A 27,603-nucleotide genomic window follows, 5' to 3' on the forward strand; every position below is an offset into this window, starting at 1 on the left:
AATCTGCACACAGTAGTCAAGGTGTAGTCTTATCAGTGCCTTGTAAAGAAGCAAAAGGACTTCCTTACATGTGTCAAGCTTCACTTCTACATCACAACTATCCTCTGTGTTGTATCTGCAATTTTTGCTATGTGACATTTGAACATCAAATTCCTATTTACCATTACACCAAGATCTCTAGTGTCATCAGTTTTTTGCCTAAAGCCTCATCATATACCACTTTTTGATATCTGTATGTCAACCATCCAACTTATCCAAAAGTTTATATTCCAAACCCATATTCTCCAGTTTATGCAACAACCTTTCAAGGTGGTGTATACCTGAAAGGCTGGTTTATACACCTATCAAATACCTTACCAAAATTCAATAGTATTATCATATATCCATTCTCTTTATCCAAATCGACCATGACATTGTTATAAAATATGAACAAATTGCTAAAACATGACCTTCCTTTAGTAAGCCCATGCTGTTGCTTCCACAGTGTAGCTTTATCTGTCTACCCATTTCTGTATACGAGTTCTTACCAACTTCTCTAAAATCTTCACCACCACACCAAAGATAGTGACAGGTTGATCATTAGACACATTGGTTTTTGCACCACCCATCTATAAGGGCGGTACAAAAGGGCGATGGAACTATCATACATTCTTTCCAATGCTGTGATATCTTTCCTGAGATAAGACTCAGGTTATACAAATGTCAAAGGCCTAGCCAATTCAGCTGAACATGTCTTTAACATACATGCTGATATTTCATCTACCCCTATTGCTGAATTCTTATCCTGGTTATGCAACATCTCTTCAATCGCATTCTCATGCACCTCTAACTCTTCATCCAATATAGTAGCACTGTGCATCATGTTACATACACTTGGTTGATATATCTTAACAAAGTAAGCATTCATTAAATGAACAATCTCATTAGCTTGTGATACCAGAGTACCATCTGCATTCAGTAAAGTTATTCTTGCCCATTCGTTCTTTCTTTCTTTCTTTCACTTGCGGCATAACAACAAAAATCCTTTTAGATTACCTTTAGCCTGTATTAGCTAATTCTTTTCATACTCTAATTTAGCTTTACAAACAATTCATTACTTTTCTGGCCTGCATTTTATATATTTCATAATTCCTCTCATTTTTATTATCACAATATTCCTTCCATATGATCGTCTTTTTATGGATCTTTTGCTTAATTAAAGATTAACTAAACTGATCAACTGCTGTAAAAAATTTGATATAAAACCCAGCAATAATAATAATAATGAAGATCAAACTATGCGAATAGGCCAGAGATATGAAAAAGATTAACTGCATTTTCAATGATGCTTCTATAGAACAAGTAAAACATCTTAACTATTTACAATTTTAGTAAATATGGCATTAAATTTAATTAACTATTTTCTCTTATCCATAAAATAAATAAATCCATTAACAGCTTTTATTCCCTCTATAGGGAGTAGGTGAGGCCATTTTAGCCTTATCTAACTTTTGGAGACTGAGGGGACAGTTCTCTTATTTAGCCAAACACCAAACTTGTTTGTAGTTTTGGATTTACAACTGAAGCAGCTAAAGCTCTAAGGTCAATGTATTTATTTCTCTTAAATGCATGTGCTTTTCTAGCCATTTTGCCTGTTCTGCAGGAACAAACAGTAAACTAGCAACAAAAAAGACAATGCGCTATTTGTCACTCATTTGCTGTTTGTCACTCAAGTTATGAATTTCATCTCATGAATCTGAAATCTGAGTTGGAAATAAAATGAGCAAAAACTGTAAATCAGAGATAAGGAAGGGTATGAACATAAACAGATGACTGTGGCAGAACCATGTGAACAATGAAGAGATCAGAAAGGAATGTGAATTATTAGCAGTTAAGAATGTGTAGGCAGTTTAAAATTGTATGGCCACTTAAACAGAATGGAAGATTAAAAGCTGGTAAAATGTGTTTGAAGTAAAACAGGAAGACTAAGCCAACAACGGATTGAAGCAGTGAGAAGTGCTTTGAAGATCACAATGTAAGAGTTGACTACATTGAAGGCCTAACAATTAATAAAATAACTTGAAAGTGAGCTGTTGATAGGAAGCTAGTAATAAGCAAAACTCATGTTGGATGATAGCATCCAGTATACTCTAAGGTGCAAATCAGGAAATAATACATGGTGCTGTTTAACTAACACTTATTCACAAATGTAAAAATGAATGCACTACCTTGTAAGAGCACCCACCACTATGCCATCAGCACCATTATCTAAGACTAATCTGACATCCTCTTTCATTACTTCTACTTCTTCTTGGGTGTAAACAAAGTCACCACCTCTGGGTCGAATAAGAACAAAAACTGGTATTGATGTAAATTTCTTTACTTGCATTAGTAATCCTAAAAAAATAATAATAAAATAATAATAAAAAATAAAAAAATGATTTTTTACACATTTCATAAGCTATATTTGTTAATCAGAAGCTTCTGATATGGCAGGACAATATAAATTAAATGTATTATTATTAGTCTGCTATGGAATCCATTTGGGACTTTGGCAAAATTGTAGACCACACTGGCTGTAACTGCATTCATATGATGAAGCAACATAAATAGTTATGCTGGTCTAGACATTACCCAGTTAAACAAGAACCTATCCTCCCCCCCCCCACACACACACCACTGTTTCTGTCAGAGAAATACCACAAATTGTGAAAAATTAACTAGCAATACAACTTCAATAGGATGGATATACCATCACTGGAAGAGAAACAGAACTAGAAGAAGAAATACAAAAATGCCATGCCAATATAATTCATGCTACTTGAGAAAAGACAAGAACAGCAGTGAGAATCTTCTAAATAATCAGATGATTTATGATTTATTTAGATAACGTAAATGATTTCTTCAGGCAATCATAATCAGAGAAAGAAAGAAATAAGTAGCTATAGCATTTAATATTCAACACAAATTTCTTCAATGGAGGCAATTTAAAGTGGATGGATAGGTGAATAAATTTCAAAATGGAAATTCTATTTGACAAAAAATAATACTCTTTCATCCTTTACCAAAGCATGAGCAAACAAAAGTATACACATGAAGTATCCTCACAACTTGGCTACTTGTATATAGAAACAGTCAATATTACATTATCTGTCCCTGACTATTAAATTATTTAAGAAATTTATAACGTATACTAGAATATTAATTAAAAGAAACTTTAATAAATACCTCCTATATTTTGGCAATGTCACATTGCCATCTTCATGGGAACATACAACAATGACACGTGCACTCAATTTTATATATGGTTTGTAACCATATAAAACCATATAAAAAATGGGCATCCCTTATCCACTAAATCAAAGACCAACCACTTCCCCTAGACCTACCTGGGGTATACCAGGTCCCTTGCAGCTGTAAACTGTCCTGCTTTGGACAAACAGACAGGACAGCAAATGTCAGGATTTCAGAACACAATGACTACATCCGATAGTACAGCCACTCTGGGCTTACAGACCATCATGGAATCGGCCTCAGCTCTAAAAACTTTCCAAACCTCAACAAATTTGGGTGCATGAGACTGTCCCAAATTTGGAAAGCTTGCATCTTGAGAACTTCAGCCCAACAGCCAAGACAACCCAATATAGCCTACTAGGGGGGGGGGGACACCTTTAGGACTCTAGGAACAACAGTAGTTTTCTCTCTTCTGCTTCATTTGCTTTTTGTAGTGCCTGCATGCATGTGTCATTGTTGTATGTTCCCATGAAGATGGCAATGTGACATTTCCGAAATATAGGCGGTATTTATTAAAGTTTCTTTTAATTAATATTCCAGTATACGTTGTGAATTCCTTAAATAATTTAATAGTCAGGTGTTACCAACGTATAAGCTTATCTACAAGAATTATCTGTCCCTGTATCCTATAATACACAGTACACTTCTCTTGGTATGAACATTGCAAGACATTATGGGAAGGGTTGCCATTCAGATTGGTTTCAGTAGTGAGAGCTAGATGTGGGGGAATAAAGAGATAAATCAGTGGTAGAAGTCCTATTTTCATCCTACAAGTTCCAAACTTTGGTTTGCTCATGATAATAGTTTAATGGAGTGAAACAGCACTAGGAAATTATTAAAAGTAGTATTTAATACTTCCAATATTTCGTCTCAGTTACACAGACATTGTCAGGGAGTACAAAATGAGACGATGTCTGTGTAACTAAGATGAAATATTGGATGTATTAAACACACACACACACACACACACACACACACACACACACACACACACACACACACACACACACACACACACACACACACAGAGGCAGCACAAAACTAAAATACACGATGAAAGACCTTAATTAGGTGGGGGTGCCTTCTATGGACACCAGTCAGTGGCCTAGAATGTAAACTGGCATTTAAAGTATTAGTGTCTCTCATATTTTTGGAAGTTTTATGAAACCATATTTATTTAAATTAGGCTGATTTTTAAGAACAGCAGCAGATTCTAAAAACAGTCTTTCTCTTCTGAATTTATGGTGATTGAGAACGATGATCTTTTTCCAATTGATTCTGTGAGCTGTATCCAAAACATGGTCAATAAGGCTAGAGTGACTATAGTCATGATTGCAGATGTATTTTTTTTATGTTCTTCCATTCTGATAGTAGCTTATCTTTCATAGTAGACCAACTTGCAGGAACAAGGAACTCTATATACACCTGGAACTGAGAGGGAAGAGAGTTTGTCTTTAGTGAAGCAGATAAGGGTAGCTAGTTTTAAGTGGGGTTAAAAGTGGTGCAAAGATTGTATTTCTTTAAGATTCTGGATATTTTTCCTGATGTGCTTCAGACATACGGGATGGTGATAGCATTACTATTACCGAAATTTTCTTACAGAACTGCTAAACCACAGAAACTTATGTTTAATGACTTACACCTCTAGCCTTCCCTGGCATAAGTGTATTACATCCACAGTCTCCTCTGTATTCATAAAATTAGGTGTGCTTTTCAATTCAAGACATTATTTCTCACCTTCACAACTCTTAACACTGTATAAATCCCAAACCCACTATTCTGCAAACTGGCTAATAGCATTTTTCCACTTTCCCTAAAACCCACAAACACATGAGCAGCTGCTAGTTGACATCCATTAACTGTCTGGCTCCACACAGTGAACCTACTTTTCATCCTTCTCTTTCATACCCTCTACTTCCATGCTCTGGTAGAGTCTTCCCCAATACAGTTTTCATTTAAGACCAGATGTTCAAAAAAACATATCAGCAGGCTGCTTATTTCTTCTCAACTACCTGTCCATGGCACTGATGTACAAAGGTTTCACAACTTCATGTATGCAGCCGATATAATAAAATAATAAATAACAGATTTTCATCTATATGTAAGTTTCTTTAAAAAAAAGTACATGATGTATGCCTACACACAAGCAGAAACTTGTAAAGATAATCACAATAACCAAAAGCAGTAACTTGCCAAAGTGATATTATAGGTGGTGCTTTGGAATAAATTGCTCTTTACTTGTGTTCCCATATTTATTTTATCACTTTCAAAAGTGTGTTCCTCTAAAATCTCAATATTTTTGTGCAAGTCCGAAAATAGTTCTTTTTCTAAGTTTAATAATGGCCACATACAAGTGCTTAAAACACCTACTGCATGATCTGAAAGTGAATTAGCCACTCTCATACAGAGGTGGCAGGGTTTCCCACCTCAAAACTCAGGTTTTTTTTTATCCTGTAAACAGGCAAACTGGCCATAAGAATACATGTAATTTAAAACATAAAACATACAAGCCTCATAACCATAAATCCCAAAACAACAATAACTTGCTGTAGTCGTGCTAGCACAATGCAGTCAAACACAGATAAAAACCAATGTTAATATGAAGGGCCACAGTTGCCGATTAGACATCAATAACACAAAAAAAAATCTTATGTGTGATTTTTGTTGTCACTAGTTGCACACTTGCTGTGCAAATGTAAATGAATCTGCACATAAACTACTTTCTAAACTGAACTAGATTTTTTTTGTCCATTGTGCCTCCTTTCTGTAAAACAACTCCTGAACTTGGGAAAGTGCAGTGATAGCCTATAGCAGTGCCTCATCACCATCTAAAATTGCTTGATGATCAGCACTTCAACATAAATGACCTCTCTTCCAATAGCACCAACAAACTCCACGACCTCTGTGTCAATTGTACAACTCAACTGAGGGCAAAAATAAGAAGCTGAATGCCATCATTCTCAACTTTCACAGAGAAACTGACAATGCACTAAAGAATGATATCATTAAGTTAGCTGATGAATGTAACCTTGATCCCGGAAAAATCATCAGAGCAGCAGCAAACAGCAAGTTCAAAGGTACCTGCTGACTGCATGTATGAGCCCAGCTGACTTTACCTTCAACCACCAGAGGCAAGACCATCAACTATGACAAAAACTAGAAGAAAAATGCCAAAGTGGTGATGATAGCTAGATCACTGACTACAAAAAAAAAAGGAATATTTCTGCATCAACTGCTAGTGCAGAAATCAACTATTACCAGCCACCATGAAAACCAGAATACAGATACTGCATAGGAAACATGCTTGACCCCAGTTGTCAAAAAGAAACCTCAGAGATCCATTTTACATATATACATAGTCTCAATTCTAACATTAACAATGTTCATTTGTATCTCCAGTTCTGCAAAATCCCACCTACCTTTCCTGGCTGAAACTTAAATTTTAGCCCCTTGACACCTACTTATGTCATGTTTCCCAACTACACTTTTTGGACCCCTTTTGATTCAATGGTGGTGTCCATGCATATGTTCACTGTGATGTACTGTGCCAGAGAGAGAGAGAGCATCCAACCTAGAATTGCCTGATTCTGACCTTCTTTGGCCAAAAATCTCTCTCTCTGTCCCACTCAGAAAAATTCATCTGCTGCCTCTATCACTCTCCAATGCCATCAACCATTCTGAACTCTTTGGCTTCCTTTCCTCGAACACCGATTTTCTCCGGTCTCACTTTCCACAACAGCAAAGTTATCCTCCTCCTCAGAGATTATAATGTTCACTTCTTCTTCTGGCTTCATACTTTTCTTTGGATGCATGCATAGCTGATCTTGACAAATGTCTCCTAATCATCCAAATGCTCACCATGCATGTCCCCCCTGTCCTTTTGGTAGAAAGAGATTGGAAGAATCTTGTTCAAAATTGCCATCAGGACCAAAAGTCTCCAGCTCCTGGGAGTATTCCTCTGATTGTCCTGAAGGCTTGAGCTCCAGAGTGGACTCTAGTCCTATGCCATCTTTTTATGCTTTCTTATTCTACTGGCATCTACCCCACAGCCTGGAAAATAGCTTATGTTCAACCCATTCCCAAGAAGGGTAACAAATCTCTACCAGCAGACTACCACTATCCTATTTCTTTCTCACCTCACCTCACCTCAGTCCTCTCCAAACAAATGGAAAGATCCATCAACAGCCAATTCATAAATGATTGCCAGTTGGATTCTGTCACTCCCAATCAAGAAAATCTGCTTACATATGTCACCCATCTCTGAACTAATACCATGAAAAAGTTTGGTGAATCTCAAGTCGTTGCAGTTGACATCTCCAAGGACTAAGACTGAATTTAGCACAAAGGCTTGTAGGCCTATTAAAAGTAAGCTCTCATCATTTGATCTGTCCCATGACTTCTGTAACTGGATTGTTAGTTTTCTGACTGGATGCACACTACATGTGATGGTGGATGGCTCCTTATCCTCTAGCTATACAACTAATGCTGGGATTCCACAAAGTTCTGTTTTCTCACCCACCTTCTTTCTTCTGTATATCAATACCCACTCCAGTTGACCACTAACTTGATGATGATGGTCAACTTGGAGTTTTGCTGATGACAGCACACTGCTCTCCACCTTTTTATGACAAACTTTGCATTATACAAACCACCACGACTTACAGGGCATTAACCTCTGCTATCTTCAATTTTGATCTCCAAAACATTCTTCACTGGGACTCAGATAACCTTGTTAATTTCAATACTAGCAAAATACGATTCTGTCTTATTTCTCAAAAAAAAGAACTGCTTTCTTCTAGCATTATCTTAGATAGGATTCAAATCCACTGAACAAAATTAGATTACTCTTCTTGGCATTACCCTGACATCAAGCCTTTCTTGGCATAAACACATTACAACCACTGCCTCCTCAGCATCCAATGGCTATTATATAAATCGCAAATCGGCCAAACTACTGAATATTGCCCTCACATCTGAGGTGGTGACCTTAAGTCTCTAAAAAAAAATACTCGAATCAATACAGAAGTGGGCAATTAGGTTGATTAATGAGATGTCTCTTATGAATTCACCATATTTGCTTTCACATGGACATTTGGTTTCTGTATCAAGCATCTTCTATACATACGTCCATAGCAATTACTCATATGACCTAGCACCAATAATTCCTCTGCTTGCTCCTAACTCCATTGAAGTGCATGCAGCTGCCACCCAACACTCCCCTTCATAGTTCAACTCCAAACTCACAGGACAAATTTCACTTCCTCCTCCTCCTCTTTCATTCCTTTTACTGCTGTATTTTGGAACAGTCTCTCCTTGTATGTGTTACCAAAGAATACAATGGACAGGTCTTCAAATCAAATGTGAACATGTTCCTCCCAACTCTCTACTCACTCACTCACTGATGGAATCAACATAAAATTACTATAACCGAAGCATCATTTATGGAGAAAAAGTCAATGCTTTTTTTTTGGGGGGGGGGGGGGTTGTTTCTTTCTAGTAGTTATAAAGCACACAAGCAATGTCATTATTACAAGGCATCTACTAGCTTATTTTTTATGTTCTCAAAATGAACAAGAAAGTAATCTTTACAGCTCTTCCCCCCCCTCCCTTTTTTTTATGCATGGTTCCCACCTATGAAAGGCTATTAGAAACCTGTAGTCCACTTTGTACTGTGGGTGGTCTAAGAATGTTTTTGCATTTTTTATCAATTTTATATATATATTTTTTGTAATTTTTTTTATTTATTTTTACATAGTAGCATGCATTGTTGGAAAGGAGTGATGAATGACACTAATAATACATGACTTTCAAATGATATGACAAGACCAATGACATTGTTGTAAGTAAACACTGGACATCTCATAAAATTAGCATCTCAAAATATGTCAGGTAATAATGTTATTTAATAATTTTTTTGCAAAAAATCTCAGTACTCTCTGGCACAAATTTTTTATTTTTATTATTTTTTTTTTAATTGGCTAGTAACCAGTTTCTACTTTTGGAAGTCTCTACTACTAGAAGATTAGTATGACTCTCTCTTTCTAGAAGGTATTCCTAGATGAATGCCAAGGATATGAGGGGGGAAAAAATAATATATGTAAATAAATAAAATAAACTCACTTGCTATCTGATGTTTCTAATCCTACCTGGTATTAATGTGCAACATGGTGCAAGTTTTATAGTTAATCTTTTCTGTATGAAAACCAGACTGTTCTGACAATATTTTTTTTTTTTTTTTTTTTTTTTTTGTGTGAACCCCATCTGTAAAAGACTAAACTTATAGTAAACAGGCATAACCCAATCATAGAACATGTTAGGTTCCAAACCACCATTGTATAGTAAATCACTATATTTTTTTCTTTTTTTTCACTTGTAGATTAATGTAATGGTTTAATAATGGTTTTATCATCATTCTTTCAGGGATATAGGCCTAGTGGCCTGTTCTGGTCTCGTTTCATCTTTTCCTTGATAGTCCCTGGCTTTTGTGTCCTCAAACTAGATGGTATCGAAGTATCATTTTGGATAGTCCTGAATTGTCCATTCATATATTAATTCTGTTGCAGTTTCTATGGCCCATACTTCATTTCTACACAGTAGAGAGGTCTTGCCAAAATTTTATAAACTCTTATACTGATCAGGACTCCAGATAGCTACTTGCCTACCAGCCACAGTGAGTTAATAGACAAGTGAGTGAATTTTCGGCCTTGTTCCAAATGCATTAAAATTCTATGATTTTTTTTCCACATAATTTGCACTTGTTTTTTTTTTTATTTCTAAACATCATCTCATTCACTGTCAAGTTATTTGATCACAGGTGACCGCTAACAAATTTATTAAAGAATTTTTATTTCTAGAGCTGGAAATAAAACTTCTGGATCTGAAATTAATTTGAACACTATAGCTCACCTTTTAAAAATTACAAAAAGATTGCAATTTTAGTTGCTGGTCTTCTCTAAGAGTCATAATGTAAACCAATCATCTTCACTTTCTTTTATCTCCTTTTAGGTTCAAAACTTTATTTTTCTTTCTATATGAAAGATTTTTTTTTTTTTTTGTAGTAATTAAAATCTCAACCTATGGTATCTTCTTCCCCTAACAGCTGTTCTGTTGTCACTGCCCTAACATAAAAACTGACAACTTTTAAAGAATTTTTCTTTCTATATGAAAGACCTCATAAATCCCCTAATTTCTCTCACAGCAATATTATAGTGTTCTTTTCATTCCACTATGTATCACATTTCCAGTTTTTGTTTGTCAAAGCAAGAAAAGTGAGCCACCATTACAAATTTTAGGTATTATTTATATGCTTTCTTGCACACTTCAAGTGTGTGAGAAAACAAATAAGCCTTACATCACAAAACAAGTAAGTTTTTCATATCATGAATACATTTAAATTAAATTACAGTTATAATTTCCAATAATTTTTTTGATTAAATCAATGCATTCATTTAGTTCAATATTAACCCTACATGTATATTACAGTATGCATGACATGTAATAGACAATCTATTATTAAAAAAAAAATAATTGTACTCTTCTCACCATATATATAATTTCATTAACAAAATAAACCACAAAAAATTTAAATTAGCACAATCTAATTAAATATTAGTAGTACATATACATCTCATTCTTCCAGCACTTTTATTTCTTAAGTAAGTGCACAATTATAATATAGGATGGTCTTAAAGCTTGTTTTCACAGCTCACAACATGAATTAGCTTAGTGTAATTAAAGGCTTGAAAATTTTAAATAACAAAATTGCTTTTTTAATACTGACAACTTTTTTTATTTAAAAAATACAATTATCTTGCAAAGACAAATCAAAGACTGGATCATGTGACTGAATGCATTGTGAAAAGTAAGTCTGGCTCCACTTTCATGAATTTTATTATTTGTCTTTCCTATTAAATTATTAGATGTTGTTATAGAACTAGTAATGTGGATGGCATTGATCATGAAATGTATAATCGAATTAGCCAATCAAATAACAAAAGGTTGATCATTATGGATGATTTTAATTATGGTAACATAGACTGGGATGATGAGATAGCAACTGGAAGTAAAGAAAATGAGTTTCTTGAGTTCCTGAGGGACAACTACCTCAAGCAGTATGTAACAGAGGGCACACAAGGATTGAGGGTCTTGGATTTGATCATCTCATAGAGGATGTAATTATAAATGAGGTGTCAAATCACCCTCCAGTTGGTGAGAGTGACCATGAAGTGATTACCTGGGTGGTTGCCAGCAGTGTGAGGACCTCTGTGAGGAAATGGTATATGTGGAACTACAAGGCAGGTGATTATGAGAAACTCAGGAGACAGCTTATAGGTGTAGCAAGGAATGAGGAGTTGGTTGGAAAGAAGATCAGTGCATAGTTTCTACTAGACAGTTCTTGAATGATATTCAAGAACTGTCTCAAAATTTCTCAAATTTTTGAGCCCCTTGTTCTTCTTGTTTAATAATCTTGTAGAACTAGAAAATACCACCGTGGAATGTATACATGCTACTATAATTGCTACTTTAAATTCATATGGATTTTCTGATAACTATATAAAAAATCATTTCATTGCATTTTGTTCTGATGGAGCTAGTGTAATGTTAGGAAACAAATCAGGTGTTGCAATCAAACTTGTACAAAAATTTCCCAACGTTGTGATTTGGCATTGCGCTCATCGTTCACACTTAGCATTAGACGATTCGATAAAAAACATTAAAGAAATAAATTATTTTGAAATGTTTATGGATAAATTACATGCTTTTTATCTTCAATCACCAAAAAATCAACGAGAATTAAATACAATTGCAAAAGACCTTGGTATCAAAATTTTAAAGATCGGCCGTGTGTTTGGACCACGATGGGCAGCTTACAGTTTATGAACGGCTCTTGCTTTGTGGAGAAATTACCCAGCTTTATACAAGCATTTTGCATCGAACAATAAATATAAGGGCTTTTTAAACTGACTTCTCAATTTGGAATTTTTAAAAGATCTAGCATTAATGATTGATATCCTACAGGAATTATCATATCAGTAGCTCTACAAAGTCGCAATATAAGCATTATAAAGGCTAAGTTAGGCCGTTTTTTTTTTTTTTTTTTTTTGTTTTTTTTTCCTCGATGATGTGAACCCTTTGTTAAAATTTCCATAGCTCACCACTGGTCAGAAGGTTAAATAATAGATGAATGAAGAGATTAAGCATGTGATACATAGAGAAAGGCATTATGGAGGCAGCATAAGAGGAGTGGCAATAATCGATTCCATGATGATTACAAAGAACAGACAAGGAGGGCAACTTGGTTGGTAAGGGGTAGCAAAAGTGAAGTATGCACAAGTTAACTAATGAAGCCAAAAAGAAATCCTACTTAGTTCTTTTCATATGTAGCCAGCAAAAAAAGAATGATTATGGAAGGATGACACAGATTGGAGAAAATGGTATGTATAAGAACAACTGCTGTGGAGGATATATCTTAGTTATATCAACATAGTTGATGAGCAGGAGGAGAGACTGACTGTAAGTGAACAAGAGGTATATGAGGAATTGAGCAAACTTAATGTTAATAAAGCTGTGGGACTTGATAATATATCACCATGTACTTTGAAGGAAGAATGTGCCAGAGAGTTGGCATCTGCCTTGACATATTTTGTTAATACAAGTATCACAATGGGTAGACTTCCAAAGGGGTGGAAGATGGGCAAGATTGTGCTGCTTCATAAGGCAGGTGACAGAACTCAAGCATCAAATTATAGGCCTATCTGTGTGTCAGATGTTGGAGAGTTGGAGAGACTGGTGAGAACCAGGATCCAGAATTTAGTGGACAACACTGGTATTATCTTTGATGAACAGCATGAATTTGCTAAAGGGAGATCATGCTTTAGTCATCTACTTACTTATTATATAAATAAGGTGATGGCTTCATCGGACAGAGGAGAGATACACAGTAGTATACTCAGATTTTGGAAAGGTTTTTGATAGATTACAGCATGATAAGTTGAGAGTCAAACTAGAGCAGATGGGGTTGAATATTAGATTAGTGCATTGGTTTGGAGATTGGCTATCTGATAGGTATCAGCAAGTTGTGTATCGGGGGGGGGGGGGTGATATATCCCAGAAGAGGAAAGTCACTAGTGGTGTATCTCAGGGGAATGTTTCAGGGCCATTTCTGTTTAACCTGTATGTTAATGATATTGGCAAGAATTTGGATGGAGATATTCAGTTGTTTGCAGATGATGCAAAGTTGGGATGAAGTATGAAGAGTAGAGAAGATATTGTGGCCTTACAAGAAGATTTGACTACATTTGGTGAATGGGCAAGCGAGTGAGAATGCAAGTTCAATGTTGCAAAATGTAAGGTTTTAAAATTTGGGAAACAAAGATAGGATGTAGAATTTATGCTTGGTGAAGATATATTGTTGGAGGTGGAGGAAATAAGAGATCTTGGGGTGATGGTGGATAAGGATCTAAAATTTAGAGGACATATTGTCAAAATTGTGAGGACAACACAACGAATTCTGGGAATGATGGGAAGGACACTGACTTGTAGAAGTAAGGAGATTATTATTCCATTGTATAAGGCTATGATTAGGCTGCACAGATTTGGTTACCTAGTTTTCAAAAGGATGAAGAGATGTTGGAAAGGGTCCAGAGGCGACTAAGGTAGTTTCTGATATCTGGAATATCAATGAGGAAAAGTTGACAAGATGCAATCTACAGAAACTAGTAGACAGATGGAAGAGAGGTGATATGATAGAGAAGTACAAATTAGTAAGAGGTTGTTATAGGATCAATGTTGAAGAGATTTTACCAAAAATAGTGGGAGATCAGGGGGGGGGGGAACAAGAAATCATCTCTGGAAGCCATATAAGGAGGATGTGAAAAAGGGAATGAGAAGCAGTTTTTCAGGATGCAGAGTTGTAAATGATTGGAATGCCTTGCCTGAGAGTGTGGTGTCTGCAGAGAATTTGAGTGTGTTTAAGTCATGGTATGATGAGCCTTGTGTATGACAAAAGGACCTCCTAGATGAGTCTCTGACTCCATGGTGTCTTAAGGGGAATAATAATAATATGGATAAGTTTATATAAATTCATCCTTCATTATGAACAGTAAATGAAAGAAAACACAAACTGAGTTGTGGAATACATTTTAAATCCACAAAGCATATTTCTGTATAGTTATGTGCAATGTATAGTGAGAATTAAAGATTGTATTACTTGCAGGCGTAGACTTCTGTGGCTAATTGTTTCAAAAGATATATTTCAGTGATTATACCACATTTTTTATTCAGTTATATAAAACACTGAAATAATAGTTCCCGACAAGTTTCGTAAATCATAGGATTTACATCTTCGGGGGGTAAATAGTATAACTTAAAGTTTAAACAAGAGAATTAATAAATACAAATCATAACCGTCTGGCTATTCATAAAACTCAAATAACAGAATGCAGATATATAACGTTATTGACGTTGAACAATACTGGATGATGTCACGTGTTCTTGTTCTCATTCATACAGTCCGAGCTCAGATTGAGGTAGATTTCTTATTAGAGCTGACCACACTTGATGGAGAATTAAACCTTGATTTTTATTGCATTGGGTTGGGTTTTTTAGCATATTAGCAGCTTCTTTAAATTTTCTTATATAACTGTTGTTTTCTATGTATGACATTGTGGTTTTTTGCCAGAGTACATCGTGTCCAGTGGAAGTGGTATGGAAAGCAAGACCTGTTTTTTGTTCTCTTTTGTATTGTACATCTTTTTGGTGTTCAGCCATGTATTTCTCCAGATCTTCCTTTCTGTCCTACGTAGCAAATCCCGCAAGAGCAATGGATTTTGTAGACTCCTGGTTTTTTAAGAGGATGATGAGGTAGTTTTGGTGGATGTAGGAATCTTGGGATTTTTTCCATAGGAAGGAAGGCTACTTTTATGTTGTGTTTGTTCATTAATTTGGCTAGCTTATCTGTAACATTTTTGATATAAGGAAATAACATTTAGTTTTTTTTTTTTTTTAAATCACTTATAACAATATTTATATAAAGGATGAGTAAAATTTGTTTGTAGCTAGTGGATAAGTATTATTTCTGAAGTCCTACTTATATTTGTATGATTTCGAACTTGGTTAGGTTTGAAATGCTATTGATCATCCCTATTATCTTTAGGAAATTTGAAATTTTGATATCAATTTCAGCTTTTTTTGTATATGACAAAGCACATATAACATATATGAAACAGTTAATTTGTTCTAAAATTTTATTTTCAATTATGATTTTACTTAGGACTAGAGATCATCCTTTAAAAACTGTGATTTCTGTTTTGTCTTGGGATATTTGCATTCCACAGACACTTCTTGTTATGATATTTGATTACCTGCAAATAAAAGGACATTGAGTATAATTCCACAATCCAGTTTAAATACTGGTTTTATATTTTTCTTCCATTTCTTTATTATTTCATCTATACAGATATTATATAGATGTCAGCCTAGTTGGCCAAGCGGTTAGAGTATCTGCTCTCCAGCCAAAAGGCTGTGGGTTCAAATCCCACTGTGGGCATGGATGTTTGTGATTGTCAGTGAAAATACTATGATGGTGATGGATAGTAGATGGCGTTGGTGTAGATGATAATGGTTCATTGCAGTTCATGATAGTTGATGGATTGAGTAGTGGAGATGGAGAGCTGTAGAGCAGGAGCCCTCCCTTGATGAGTCTTTGGACTTCCTGGAGGTGTCACGTAATAATAATAATAATAAATATAAAGCATATCAAATGCTCCTGGCAAGGAATTCAGCTTGTGCTCTTAGGAAATGCAGAGAAAAATGTAAGAAAGCAAAGCATTCTGTAAAATTAGCTAAACAAAAGTCATGGGAAGACTTTAGTAAGAACATAGAAAATAAATATCAGGAAGGTGGTAAAATATCCTGCAGGCTATTTTACTTTATTTTACTTTGAAAGACTGCAAAATGTATTTGCAAGACTGTATTTGAAGTAGAAAATGCTATCACAAACCTGAAATGTGGGAAGGCAGCTGGGGGTAGATAATATTCAAACAGAAATGCTAAAATATGAAGGTATGAAAGTTTTACGATGGCCACACTGCATAATTCAGACGGCTTGGTTACAGGGTCAAATTCCAGATGATTGCAGTAGAGCTCTCATAGTACCCATTTATAAAACAAATAAAGTGAATGACTGTGAGAATTACAGAGGAATTTCTTTACTGTAAGATTTATGTAAGTATTCTAGAAAAAAATGGCTAAGAAAAATTGTGGAGGAGAGTCTTGCAGAAGAATAAGCCAGGTTCAGGCCAAACAGGGGTTGTTAGGATCAGATTTTCACTTTAAGACAAATAGTTTAGAAATCATGAGAATATAACAAAGATCTATATTTAAGTTTTGTAGATCTGGAAAATGCACATAAAAAAGGTGGCAAGAGGAAAGCTGTTCAAAACGCTCCAGTTATATGGTGTAAATGAGAAACTATATCAAGCAATACATAATTTATATTATAATTGTAAATCAGAATTGAAGGAGATACAGGAAGATGGTTTGATGTTAAGTCTGGTATGTGACAAGGGTGTACATTATTTGCACTGTTATTCATCATCTGTATAGATCACATTATGAAGGAAAGTGGTATTAAACCTGATATCAAAATTGAAGATGTTAATCTCAGCTCCTTACTTTATGCAGATATTGTTATACTCCTAAAAACACTAAAAACACCAGGACAAGTCTGCAGGATTCCCTGATCAAATTGAATAACTGCTGTAATTAATAAATTTGGTATGAAAATCAGCATTAAAAATACAGAAGACAATGAAAATACGCAGACACATTGAAAACATCAACTGCATCCTGAATGGAGAACATATAGAACAAGTAAAACATTTCAGCTATTTAGCCACAAGTTTTCGTGATGATGGAAAATTAAATTTGGAAATAGACAGCAGAATTAGCAAAGCTGGTATGACAGGATGTCAGCTGAATAAATTTATATGGAATAAGAGAGTCATTACTCAAAACACTAAACTAGCTGTATACAAGACAGTGTTCAAACCAATATTAACTTATGGATCTAAGAGCCGGGTTAGAAATAAAATACTTGATCAAAGACTAGAGACCACAGATATCAGTTCTGAGAAAAGTTAGTGGAGTAAACAGATGACATCAATGACAGTATCATATTAAAAATAAGGATATTAGGAAAGAACCTGACATTTTTACCATTCAGGAATGTATTAAGCAGAGCTAATCTCAGGTGGTATGGGCACTTAAACAGAATGGGAGAGGAAAGATTAGTAAAACAAGTGTTCTTTGCCAGGATTGCAGGAAAAAGACTCAAAGGAACACCATGATATATATAGTGGATTGATACAGTAAAACGTGCCTTAGAAGACAGAAATATAAGATCTGATAACAGATAACAGGCTAATCTGGAGGAAAATTGCTGATAGAGGTTATTAATGATGTAACTTTTCATGTAGTACTATCATAAGATCCTGTACACCTCCTAAGGGTACATGTCAGAAATTTGATGATGATGATATAGATATTAAATAAGAGTGATGACATTGAGCATCTTTGATGGACTCCTCAGTTTATTGATTTCCATTCCATAACTTTTTGGTTGTTTCGATGTATGTTAGTTATTGCTGTGAGTAACTAATTTGGAATGTTCAACTTCTTGAGTGATGACATTATGTTAAGTGATCTATAGTTTTCCTTTAAGACTTTATCAAAGGCTTTCTGGTAATCTATAAATGCTGTGTGATTTTGTGTTTCTATGTTGTAATGCTTCTCCATTAGGATTTTTAATGTCAAACATTGTATATTTTTTAAGGAAATTAACAACGTATATTTTTTATGGAAATTAACAACATATTTGTTAATAAATAAAATTATTTACTTATTATTTTGCTGAAGTCAAACTGGCATCAATAGGGATTAATACACTTGTATAAGCTAATCTCCATTTTAGAAATTATGGACTTTACAACAGTGTTATAAATAACTATTTTAATTTCCTGACGTTTCGATCTTCATATTAAGATCATCATCTGGAGTATATATAAATATACAAGGACAAGCTGAGTTACATTATACACAGTAAGCTAAAGGAACAATGATTTGCTCACCGGTTAATCTACTGGAATGACCTCTAGCGAAAAAAAAAAAATTAATTATTTAGAAACTACATCAAAACTAAATTCTATTTAGAGTAACATAGGAAAAATTCTTTCTTATAGATAGTCTTCTTTCAGTAACAATGATGTCCTATTTTTAGCATTACAATTGTTATTTTAGATTTAGGATTCTGGATTATCTACAGTCCTGTTTATAGTTAACTCTTAGAGAGAAAGGTTCCATGGGTAGAATATGTGCCTTCCATATGCTTGGGATTTTTAGACCATCATTACTTTTCAGATTGGGTTGGTTGATAAGAATCTCACAGGCTTCCTTAAATTTGCATTCATACCATGTTTTATTGTGATGTAAACAATTGGTGCTTTTCCAGTCAATTCTATGTAAAGTGTTCAGGGCATGGTCAGAAAGGCCAGCTTCACCATAGTTATTATATTTATCCTTATATTTATCCTTCAAACTAAGAAAGAAAATCTCATATTCAAATTTTATAGACTAAAAGATAGACAAAACCAATGGACATATTCGAATTTCTCCACAGTGAACGTTAACAACCAACCAGAAGCAACAGGAGCCATCAATCGCCAGCAGGTAACAGTAACATAATCAACCTACCCAACCACCTTAAAGAAAGATGAACTCTCACTACTCTCTAAAGGTTTAAATTTTGCCATTGCACCCAGATCGATGAACAAACTGGATTTTATTTGTAATATTGAAAGAGGCTTAAGATTCATCCCAAATAACATAGCAGACAAAATACGTTTAGAAACCACCAACATTTTAAATATAAATCATAAGAAAACAATAACAAGTAACTTAACGAAACACAAATTAACGGCGGCGAAATCATTAAAATCATATCCGAACATCGTAATAATTACAGCCGATACAGGAAGTGCCACTGTTATTCTAAACCGAATCACTTATTTAGAAAAAATGAATCTGCTAGTCTCGGACAATAGTACATACCAACGTGTTAACTACGACCCAACCAATAGAATAAAAAAGAAACTAAGAAACTACCTAAATCTATTACTACATGGCCAGAAGAGACAGTCAAAAACTACTTCCGCACTATGCTTGTTCCCCTAGAATTTATGGTCTACTCAAGATACACAAACAAAACACACCACTCTGGCCGATAGTCAAAGGTATAGATAGCCCGAATTATCACCTAGCCAAGAAATTAGCGGCAACACTCAAGGAGTTGGTAGGTCATTCCCCCTCCTATATCAGAAACACACAACACTTCATAAACATAATCAAAGACATTACACTAGAAAAAGAAGATTTATTAGTCAGTTTTGACATCTCTGCCCTCTTTATGAATGTCCAAATCAATGACACAATCCCTCTTTTACAGAACAAATTCCCTTCAGATATAATGGCGCTCTTTGCGCATGTATTACTTTCTGGTTATTTTGTATGGCAAAATGCTTTCTACCTACAAAAAGAAGGTACAGCCATGGGCTCGCCATTATCCCCCCCCCCCTATTGCTAACTTTTATATGGCACATTTTGACAACATGCTCTAGATTCCTCTCCTTTAAAACCCAGAGTCTGGCTTAGATACGTTGACGATGTGGCCCCATGGCTGGCAGACACTAGACACTTTTCTTAGCCACCTAAACAAACAACACAAGCACATACAATTCACAATTGAAACTGAAAAACAGAACACACTTCCATTTCTAGATACACCTGTCACACGTCTTCCTTCTGGCAGTCTTTCCTTCACTGTTTACAGGAAACCAACACATACTGGCCAATATATACACACAAACTCCTACCACAACCACCCAACACAAAAACTAGGTGTCATTAATACTCTAAAAAAACAGGGATTTGAAGATCTGCTCCAATGAACAAGTGCAAAAAGACGAATTTAAAGTTATCAGCAATACTTTTCTAAAAAATGGTTGCAGCCATAACACCATTAACAAAATTCTCTACAAGACCTCAATAAAAAACAAAGATAAGCCAGACTACAATAAAACTATAACCATTCCTTACTTTAAAGGGACATCATATAAAATAAACAGAATACTACAAAAATACAACCTTAAAGTCACCTTTAAACTTCCTGCAAAACTAAAAAGATTACTCAACTTATCCAAAGACCCACTCCCTCTGCTGGCCCGCCCTGGAGTATACCGTATTTATTGCACCTGTAATATACCATGTATAGGGGAAACAGGACGCACAATTCCTATCAGACAAAAGGAACATAAACGACACATTAAATATAATAACTATGGTGAAGCTGGCCTTTCTGACCATGCCCTGAACACTTTACACAGAATTGACTAGAAAAACACCAGTTGTTTACATCACAATAAAACATGGTATGAATGCAAATTTAAGGAAGCCTGTGAGATTCTTATCAACCAACCCAATCTGAAAAGTAATGATGGTCTAAAAATCCCAAGCATATGGAAGGCACATATTCTACCCATGGAACCTTTCTCTCTAAGAGTTAACTATAAACAGGACTGTAGATAATCCAGAATCCTAAATCTAAAATAACAATTGTAATGCTAAAAATAGGACATCATTGTTACTGAAAGAAGACTATCTATAAGAAAGAATTTTTCCTATGTTATTCTAAAGAGAATTTAGTTTTGATGTAGTTTCTAAATATTTTTTTTTTTTTTCGCTAGAGGTCATTCCAGTAGATTAACCGGTGATCAAATCATTGTTCCTTTAGCTTACTGTGTATAATGTAACTCAGCTTGTCCTTGTATATTTATATATACTCCAGATGATGATCTTAATATGAAGATTGAAACATCAGGAAATTAAAATAGTTATTTATAACAAGGTTGTAAAGTCCATAATTTCTAAAATGAATGCTGATCACCGTGCAACACTAAAAGAAAGGATCTATAAGCTAATCTTAGTAGACCATGTCCTGGATATCAGACACAAGATCCGGTGACCAAAAAGCCACCTTACTCCACAGAAGCAAATTCAAGTTTGAGAGGCTTTTCCTTGAATCAGCTGCAGCTCTTGCCAGCTATCCTAACAAAACAAATATGGATGTATAAGATCTTCCCTCATATGGGAAACTATCATCTGTAGACAGCAGTCCAACCACCAAGAACACTCACAAAGCCAACAGGTGGTATAATTGTAAGACTTTAGGTGTGCCTGAATCTCTCCTGTTTTTTCATTTTTGTTACTGAAGTGTGCCTGCATGCATGTGACTAATACAATTAATCCCTAATGATGCCAATTTGACTTCGACGAAATATAGGAAATAATAAGTAAATAATTTTATTTATTAACAAATACACTGATGCTGGAGAATCAACATATAAGCCTAAATATTAGGATTTTATTGTCAAAGCTGGGTTAATACATGATCATCCGTTTAAGAAGAAATTTTGTTCTTCCCAAAGTTTATCTTCTATATATGATTTAAGTGTTGAAGTTAACATTAGTGTATATAACCTTATAACCAGTATTTAGGATACTTATTCCTCTATGGTTTCCACAGTTGCATTTATTTCTTTTTTATATATACTGGAATGATAATGGTCTTATTCCTGCCAACTTTCTGGTATTCTTCCAGATATCATTACATAATTTTAAAAGTTTTTTAATGAATTTTAAAAAGATTGCCCGAGTGCATATTCCAGTGTAATGGCATATGCACTCTAATCAACAGGCTATTGCAGGTATTCTGATCTGATTTTCCCTTTCATCCTTTCTGACCATAGGTGACTTTGTAGGCATTGCCCACAAGGTATTCCTGGTGAGATTTTCACAGGGTAGTTCACCATTCCTTTCCTCAACTCCCAATTTTATCTGGGCTTGGGACTTTCATATGGTTGGGATGTTTTCATGACTGTAATCCATGTGTGTTCATGGGGCCGGTTTGCCTGTTCTGGGGAACAAAAAAAAACCTGAGTTTCCAGGTGAAAAAACTCCCTAACTCCATATGAGACCGGTTAACTCACCTTTAGTCGAAAGAGATGAGATAAAGATTTCTCATGTCACTGATGGGAATTGAACTCAGGTCTTTCCAACCAATGGTCTTTGTCTATACTGACTGAGCTATGGAGGCTCGTTGCAGGTATTTATGAAGTTAAATTGATTTTAATGTTATACTTTACCTAAACTAGGGGTCAACCCTCCTTCCTGCAAACTTGAGCACAGTTCTAGCCTAGATGCACCTATAACAGAAAACAAATCTTGGAGCTCAGTTTATAATCCTTAAATTTACATAAAATCCAACTAATAAATTTTAATTTTAATTTTCAGTTTCATGACAATGAAACAAAAAAACAGGTAAGTAAATAAAAAATATACACTGCTTGGAAAGAAGTCAACGGACACCATAGTGTCAGGAATAAACAATCATGCTGCCTACCTTAATAAGATAAGATGTGGGACCTCCTTTTGCTGCGATGAATGAAGCAATCCTATAGAATATACTTTCCACAAGCATACAATAACTATCAATGGAAATTTTAGACCATTCTTCCTGTAGGCATGTAATGAGGTCCTGAACTGTTGTGGGGTAGATGTCCCTTCACCTCACCCAATGCCCCATTTTATCCCACAGATGTTCAATAGGGTTGAGATCAGGGTACATGGAGGCCACCCAAATGTGATGATGTTCATGTCCACAAACCATGCAATTACAACAGCAGCCTTATGACATGAAGCATTGTCTTTGCTGAAAGAGACAGTGATCAGTTCCAGAAATGCCGCAAAGTAGGAAGCATTGCATTGTCCAAAATGTTCAGATATCTCTTGGTGTTCAGTGCCCACTAACAGAGGTCCAAGGCCAAACCAGGAAATACAGGACTGCCACATCCAAATTTCAGGTTATGCACTCTGGTAAGATTATGTTCACAGGGCATCCACCACATCCCATCTATCTGCTTGGAAGGTGTAGCTTGATTTATTGCTCCATAACACAGCTTTTCAAGCTTCCATGTTCCGCTGTACATACTCTTTGCACCACTAAAGATGATGCTGCATGTTGGCTCAGGCAATGTGGGGTTTGCATATTGTAATCCTACCATATAAACCCAAGTTGTGAGCCTTGGCTCTGAATATTTTTGTGCAGATTCGTGTTTCAGTCGATACTTGGAACTCTGCATTCAATGTGTAGGCTGACAAATGGCAGTTTTTTTTACATATTATCTTTTATAGCACCCTACAGTCAAATTTGGTGAGTGTGGTGAGGCATCCACTTTGGGTAATACTTGCAGTTGATTCCCTGTACTTTCATCCCAGTATGGTATCACTGTCTGCTGATCTGGGATGGCCCAATTTGTCAACAATTTGCTGAACAGGTAGGCCTGCAACACAGTGTCCTATCACAATGCCTCGTGCAAACTTTGTCAGTTCCCTTCTCACAGCCATTTCACCCAGACACAGTTGCACTGACTTGGGAGAATCATATTCTTCCAATATACCAGCTGCAAACATGACATGCACCTTGCCCATGGGAGTGTCTATTGACTTCTTTCCAAGCAGAGAGAGAGAGACTTTTCACAGCCAAAAATAGATACTGTCATATTTATATGACACAACAGCAGCCTTATGACATGGAGCATTGTCTTGCCGAAAGAGACAATGATCAGTTCCAGAAATGCCGCAAAGTAGGAAGCATTGCAGTGTCCAAAATGTTCAGATATCTCTCGGTGTTCAGTGGCCACTAACAGAGGTCCAAGGCCAAACCAGGAAAAACAGGACTGCCACATCCAAATTTCAGGTTATGCACTCTGGTAAGATATGTTCACAGAGCATCCACTACATCCACACCCCATCCATCAGGTAGGAGTTAGATGGATAAATAATATCATTATGCATGAGCTGCAGAAGAAGAAAATGCAGTGGAGGTTATATAAAGAGAAAGGTGCTAGCAAACTCATGAACAGTACAAGGCTTGAGCAAGAAAGGTGATCAGTGTGGCAAGGAAGGCAAAATTAGATTATGAGAAGAATTTAACCAAGCAGGCCTAAGGAAATCCCAAAGAGTTCTTTCGTTATGTGGCAAGTAAGATAAAGAATAACTCTGTAAGATTAAACTTAATTAGTGATGAAAATCACAAGGAGACAGAAGCAGATAAAATAGTTGCGTTACCGAGTGACCACTTTCCAATGGTATATCATGCTTGTGAGGTTACTGCTTCAACCTATGTGACAGACACTAATGTTGGAACAGAGATAGAAAAAATGGAGGTTCTTAGGATATTGCAGAATCTTAATATAAATACAGCTGTGGGATTAGATGGGATATCAGCTAGGGTTTTGTGAGAATGTGCAAGGGAACTGGCAATGCCTTTGATTAGGCTCTTTAATTTAAGTCTCAGCTCTGGTAGTGTTCCAAGGGAGTGGAAAGAGGGTAAAATAATTCCCTTGCATAAGTGAGGTTCTGAAACTGCAGTAGGAAATTATAGACCAATCAGTATTTCAGGTGTGGTGGTAAAAGTACTAGAAAAATTGCTGAAAAAGAGAATTCAAGAATGGGTAGATAAAAATATGATACTGTATGAGGATCAACATGGCTTTGTGAAGAGTCAGTCATGCCTTAGTAATTTACTAACTTTTTATAATACAGTAACAGCTGAGTTGGATAAAGGAAAGAGTTACATGATTACTTTGCTGGATTTTGCAAGACATTTGACAGAATACAATATGTAATTTGTTACGCAAATTAGAACAAATGGGGATGGATATGACACTGGTTAAGTGGATAAGTGAATGGCTGTTGAACAGATATCAAGAAGTGGTATATGGAAGGGCAGAATTGAGGCAAAAAACAGTGACTAGTGGTGTGCTGCAAGGTTAAGTGCTGGGCCCATTGCTATTTAATTTGTGCATAAATGATATAAGAAAGAACCTGAAAGGAAATATTCAATTGTTTGGTGATGATGCAAAATTAGATAAAGTAATAGTTAATCAAGGTGATGTGGAGAGCTTGCAGGATGATTTAAATAGGTTGTCAGTATGAGCAAAAGATAATGGTGCCAGTTTAATTTGGAGAAATGTAAAGTTATGCATGTTGGGATAAATAGATTACAAGCCGTGTATTACGTTGATGGCACTGTATACTCCACTAAACAGATGAAGCCAGAGATTTATGGGTGGTGATGGTAGACAGAGAGTTTAAGTTTCGAGGACATATTGCTAAGGTTGCTGAGGTAGCTCATAAGCTTACTTGGCTATTGAAGAACACATTAATAAGTAGAGATGAGGAAGTTGTTATTTTTTTATTATTATTATTATTTTTTTTTTTATTATTATTTAAGCCTCCATGGAGTCAAAAGACTCATCATGGGAGGTCCTTCCTAAGAAAACAAAGTCTATCAAGACTCATCGAGGGGAGGTTCCTCCCCTAAGAAACACAAAGTCTATCATACCACTCCTTGACCTCATTGACCGTTCTCGCTCTCACCACTCCATCAGGCAATGCATTCCATGGTTCAACCACCCTCCATGCAAAGAAACCACTCCTCACCCTCTTGCTCACAGTTTCCTTTTGTAACTTTCAGGGACAGCTTCTTGTCATCATATTCCTCTTTATAAAGCCTTGATGTGCCCACATCTGGATTACTGTGCTCAAGTCTGGTTCCCTGGGTTTCTTGGGGATGAGGTGAAGAAGATTCAGAGGCAAGTGACCAAGATGGTGAGTAGCCTGTGGAATGTTACCTATGAGGATAACTTGAGGGTGTGTGGATTGCAAACATTTGTTAATAGGAGAAAAAGAGGGGATATAATAGAAATATTTAAGTTGCTTAAAGAGTTTTATAGGATAGATGCAGATGAAATATTTCAGCACCTGAGGAACAGAACAAGGGATCATGTCTGGAAGTTGATTAAAGGTGTGGTTAGCAGGGATGTGAGGACTAGATTTTTTGCTTGGAGAGTTGTGAATGAGTGGAATGGGTTGCCAGAGTCAGTTGTGAGTGCTTTTTCTGTTAATCAGTTCAAGGAGAGGTATGATAAAATGTGCAGATAGATTGGGTCTCCTGCAATGAGTCTTCAGACTCCATGAAGGTGCCCATATAATAATAATAATAATAATAATAATAATAATAATCTCACAGAACATAAGAAATAAATTTGTCAGCATCATCATAGCAAGTTGGGAATTATAGATCATGCTATCGATACCCCTTCACATGAGATTGGTAAAAAACTGAAATGCTACCTCGAGGTCATTATAAGTCAGAGAGAGAGAGACTGTTTTTGGAATCAACAGTAGCCATGGAAACATTCTCCAAACCTCAACAAGCATCACGGTATAAACCACTAATAATCTGGGAGACAGCAATTTTAAGAATGAATTAATACTCATACAATATCTCTTTATCCCTCTATAAATGGCACCAAATTAAGTTATAGTTTGGTGATAGTTTTGTTATAATTAAGGACTGTAGAGTTTGATGGATAGAAGAAGGAGGGGTAATATGATTGAGACTTTTAAACTGTTGAGAGGTGGTTACAGGGTTGACACTGGGGAGTCCTTTCGCTTGGTTGAACAGTGGGAAGGAGTCGTGACAAGGGGCCATCCCTGGAAGTTACGAAAGGAAACTGTGAGAAAGAGGATGAGGAGTGGTTTCTTTGCATAGAGGGTAGTTGAACCATGGAATGCACTGCCTGATGGAGTGGAGAGAGCGAGAACGGTCAATGCATTTAAGGAGTGGTATGATAGACTTTGTGTTTCTTAGTATATCAAGACTCATCGAGGGACCTCCCTCGATGAGTCTTGATAGAGTTGTGTTTCTTAGAAAGGACTTCCCACGATGAGCTTTTTGACTCCATGGAGGCCTGAATAATAATAATAATAATAATAATAATAATAATGATAATTTCTGATATCATCATTAAACTGCAACACTGATGACAAAACTAACTGAAAGTGAACTGTTTATTGAACACTTGTAAGAAAAATTTGGACAGCACTAATTAAGTGCAAAGATTACAAATTATTTTTTGGAATATAAATCATGATATTTTTTTTTAAATATTAATCTTACACAAGAGAAAGATTTCAAAAATTCTACACATGTATAGTGTGTGTGTGAGCAAATTAATACATTTTTTGTAATATACTGTAAATGCATATATTATATTATAATATAAGTCTAAAGAGGACAATTCTCTGCTAATAGTAGTCTGAGATATAGTATCTTCCATTAGGTATCAAGCCATTAACATAAATTTAATG

The 27,603-nt window shown here is 35.6% G+C and overlaps 1 protein-coding gene across 1 annotated transcript in view; it reads right to left on the reverse strand.

Moving 5' to 3' along the window:
* LOC150106779 (copper homeostasis protein cutC homolog) overlaps positions 1-27,603 on the reverse strand; it is a 79,799-nt gene that overhangs the window by 34,379 nt on the left and 17,817 nt on the right. Inside the window, exons 3-4 of the mRNA XM_090392699.1 lie at positions 22,530-22,589; positions 2,208-2,376 (exon numbers count right to left, since the gene is read on the reverse strand). Of these exons, the coding sequence (XP_090248825.1) occupies positions 2,208-2,376; positions 22,530-22,589 (229 nt within the window). The remainder of the gene's footprint in view (positions 1-2,207; positions 2,377-22,529; positions 22,590-27,603) is intronic.

This window comes from Typopeltis vanoorti, chromosome 5 (genome assembly GCF_054136105.1).
Source record: "Typopeltis vanoorti isolate ZY-2024b chromosome 5, IOZ_Tvanoo_1.0, whole genome shotgun sequence".
Taxonomy (NCBI): Eukaryota; Metazoa; Arthropoda; class Arachnida; order Uropygi; family Thelyphonidae; genus Typopeltis; species Typopeltis vanoorti.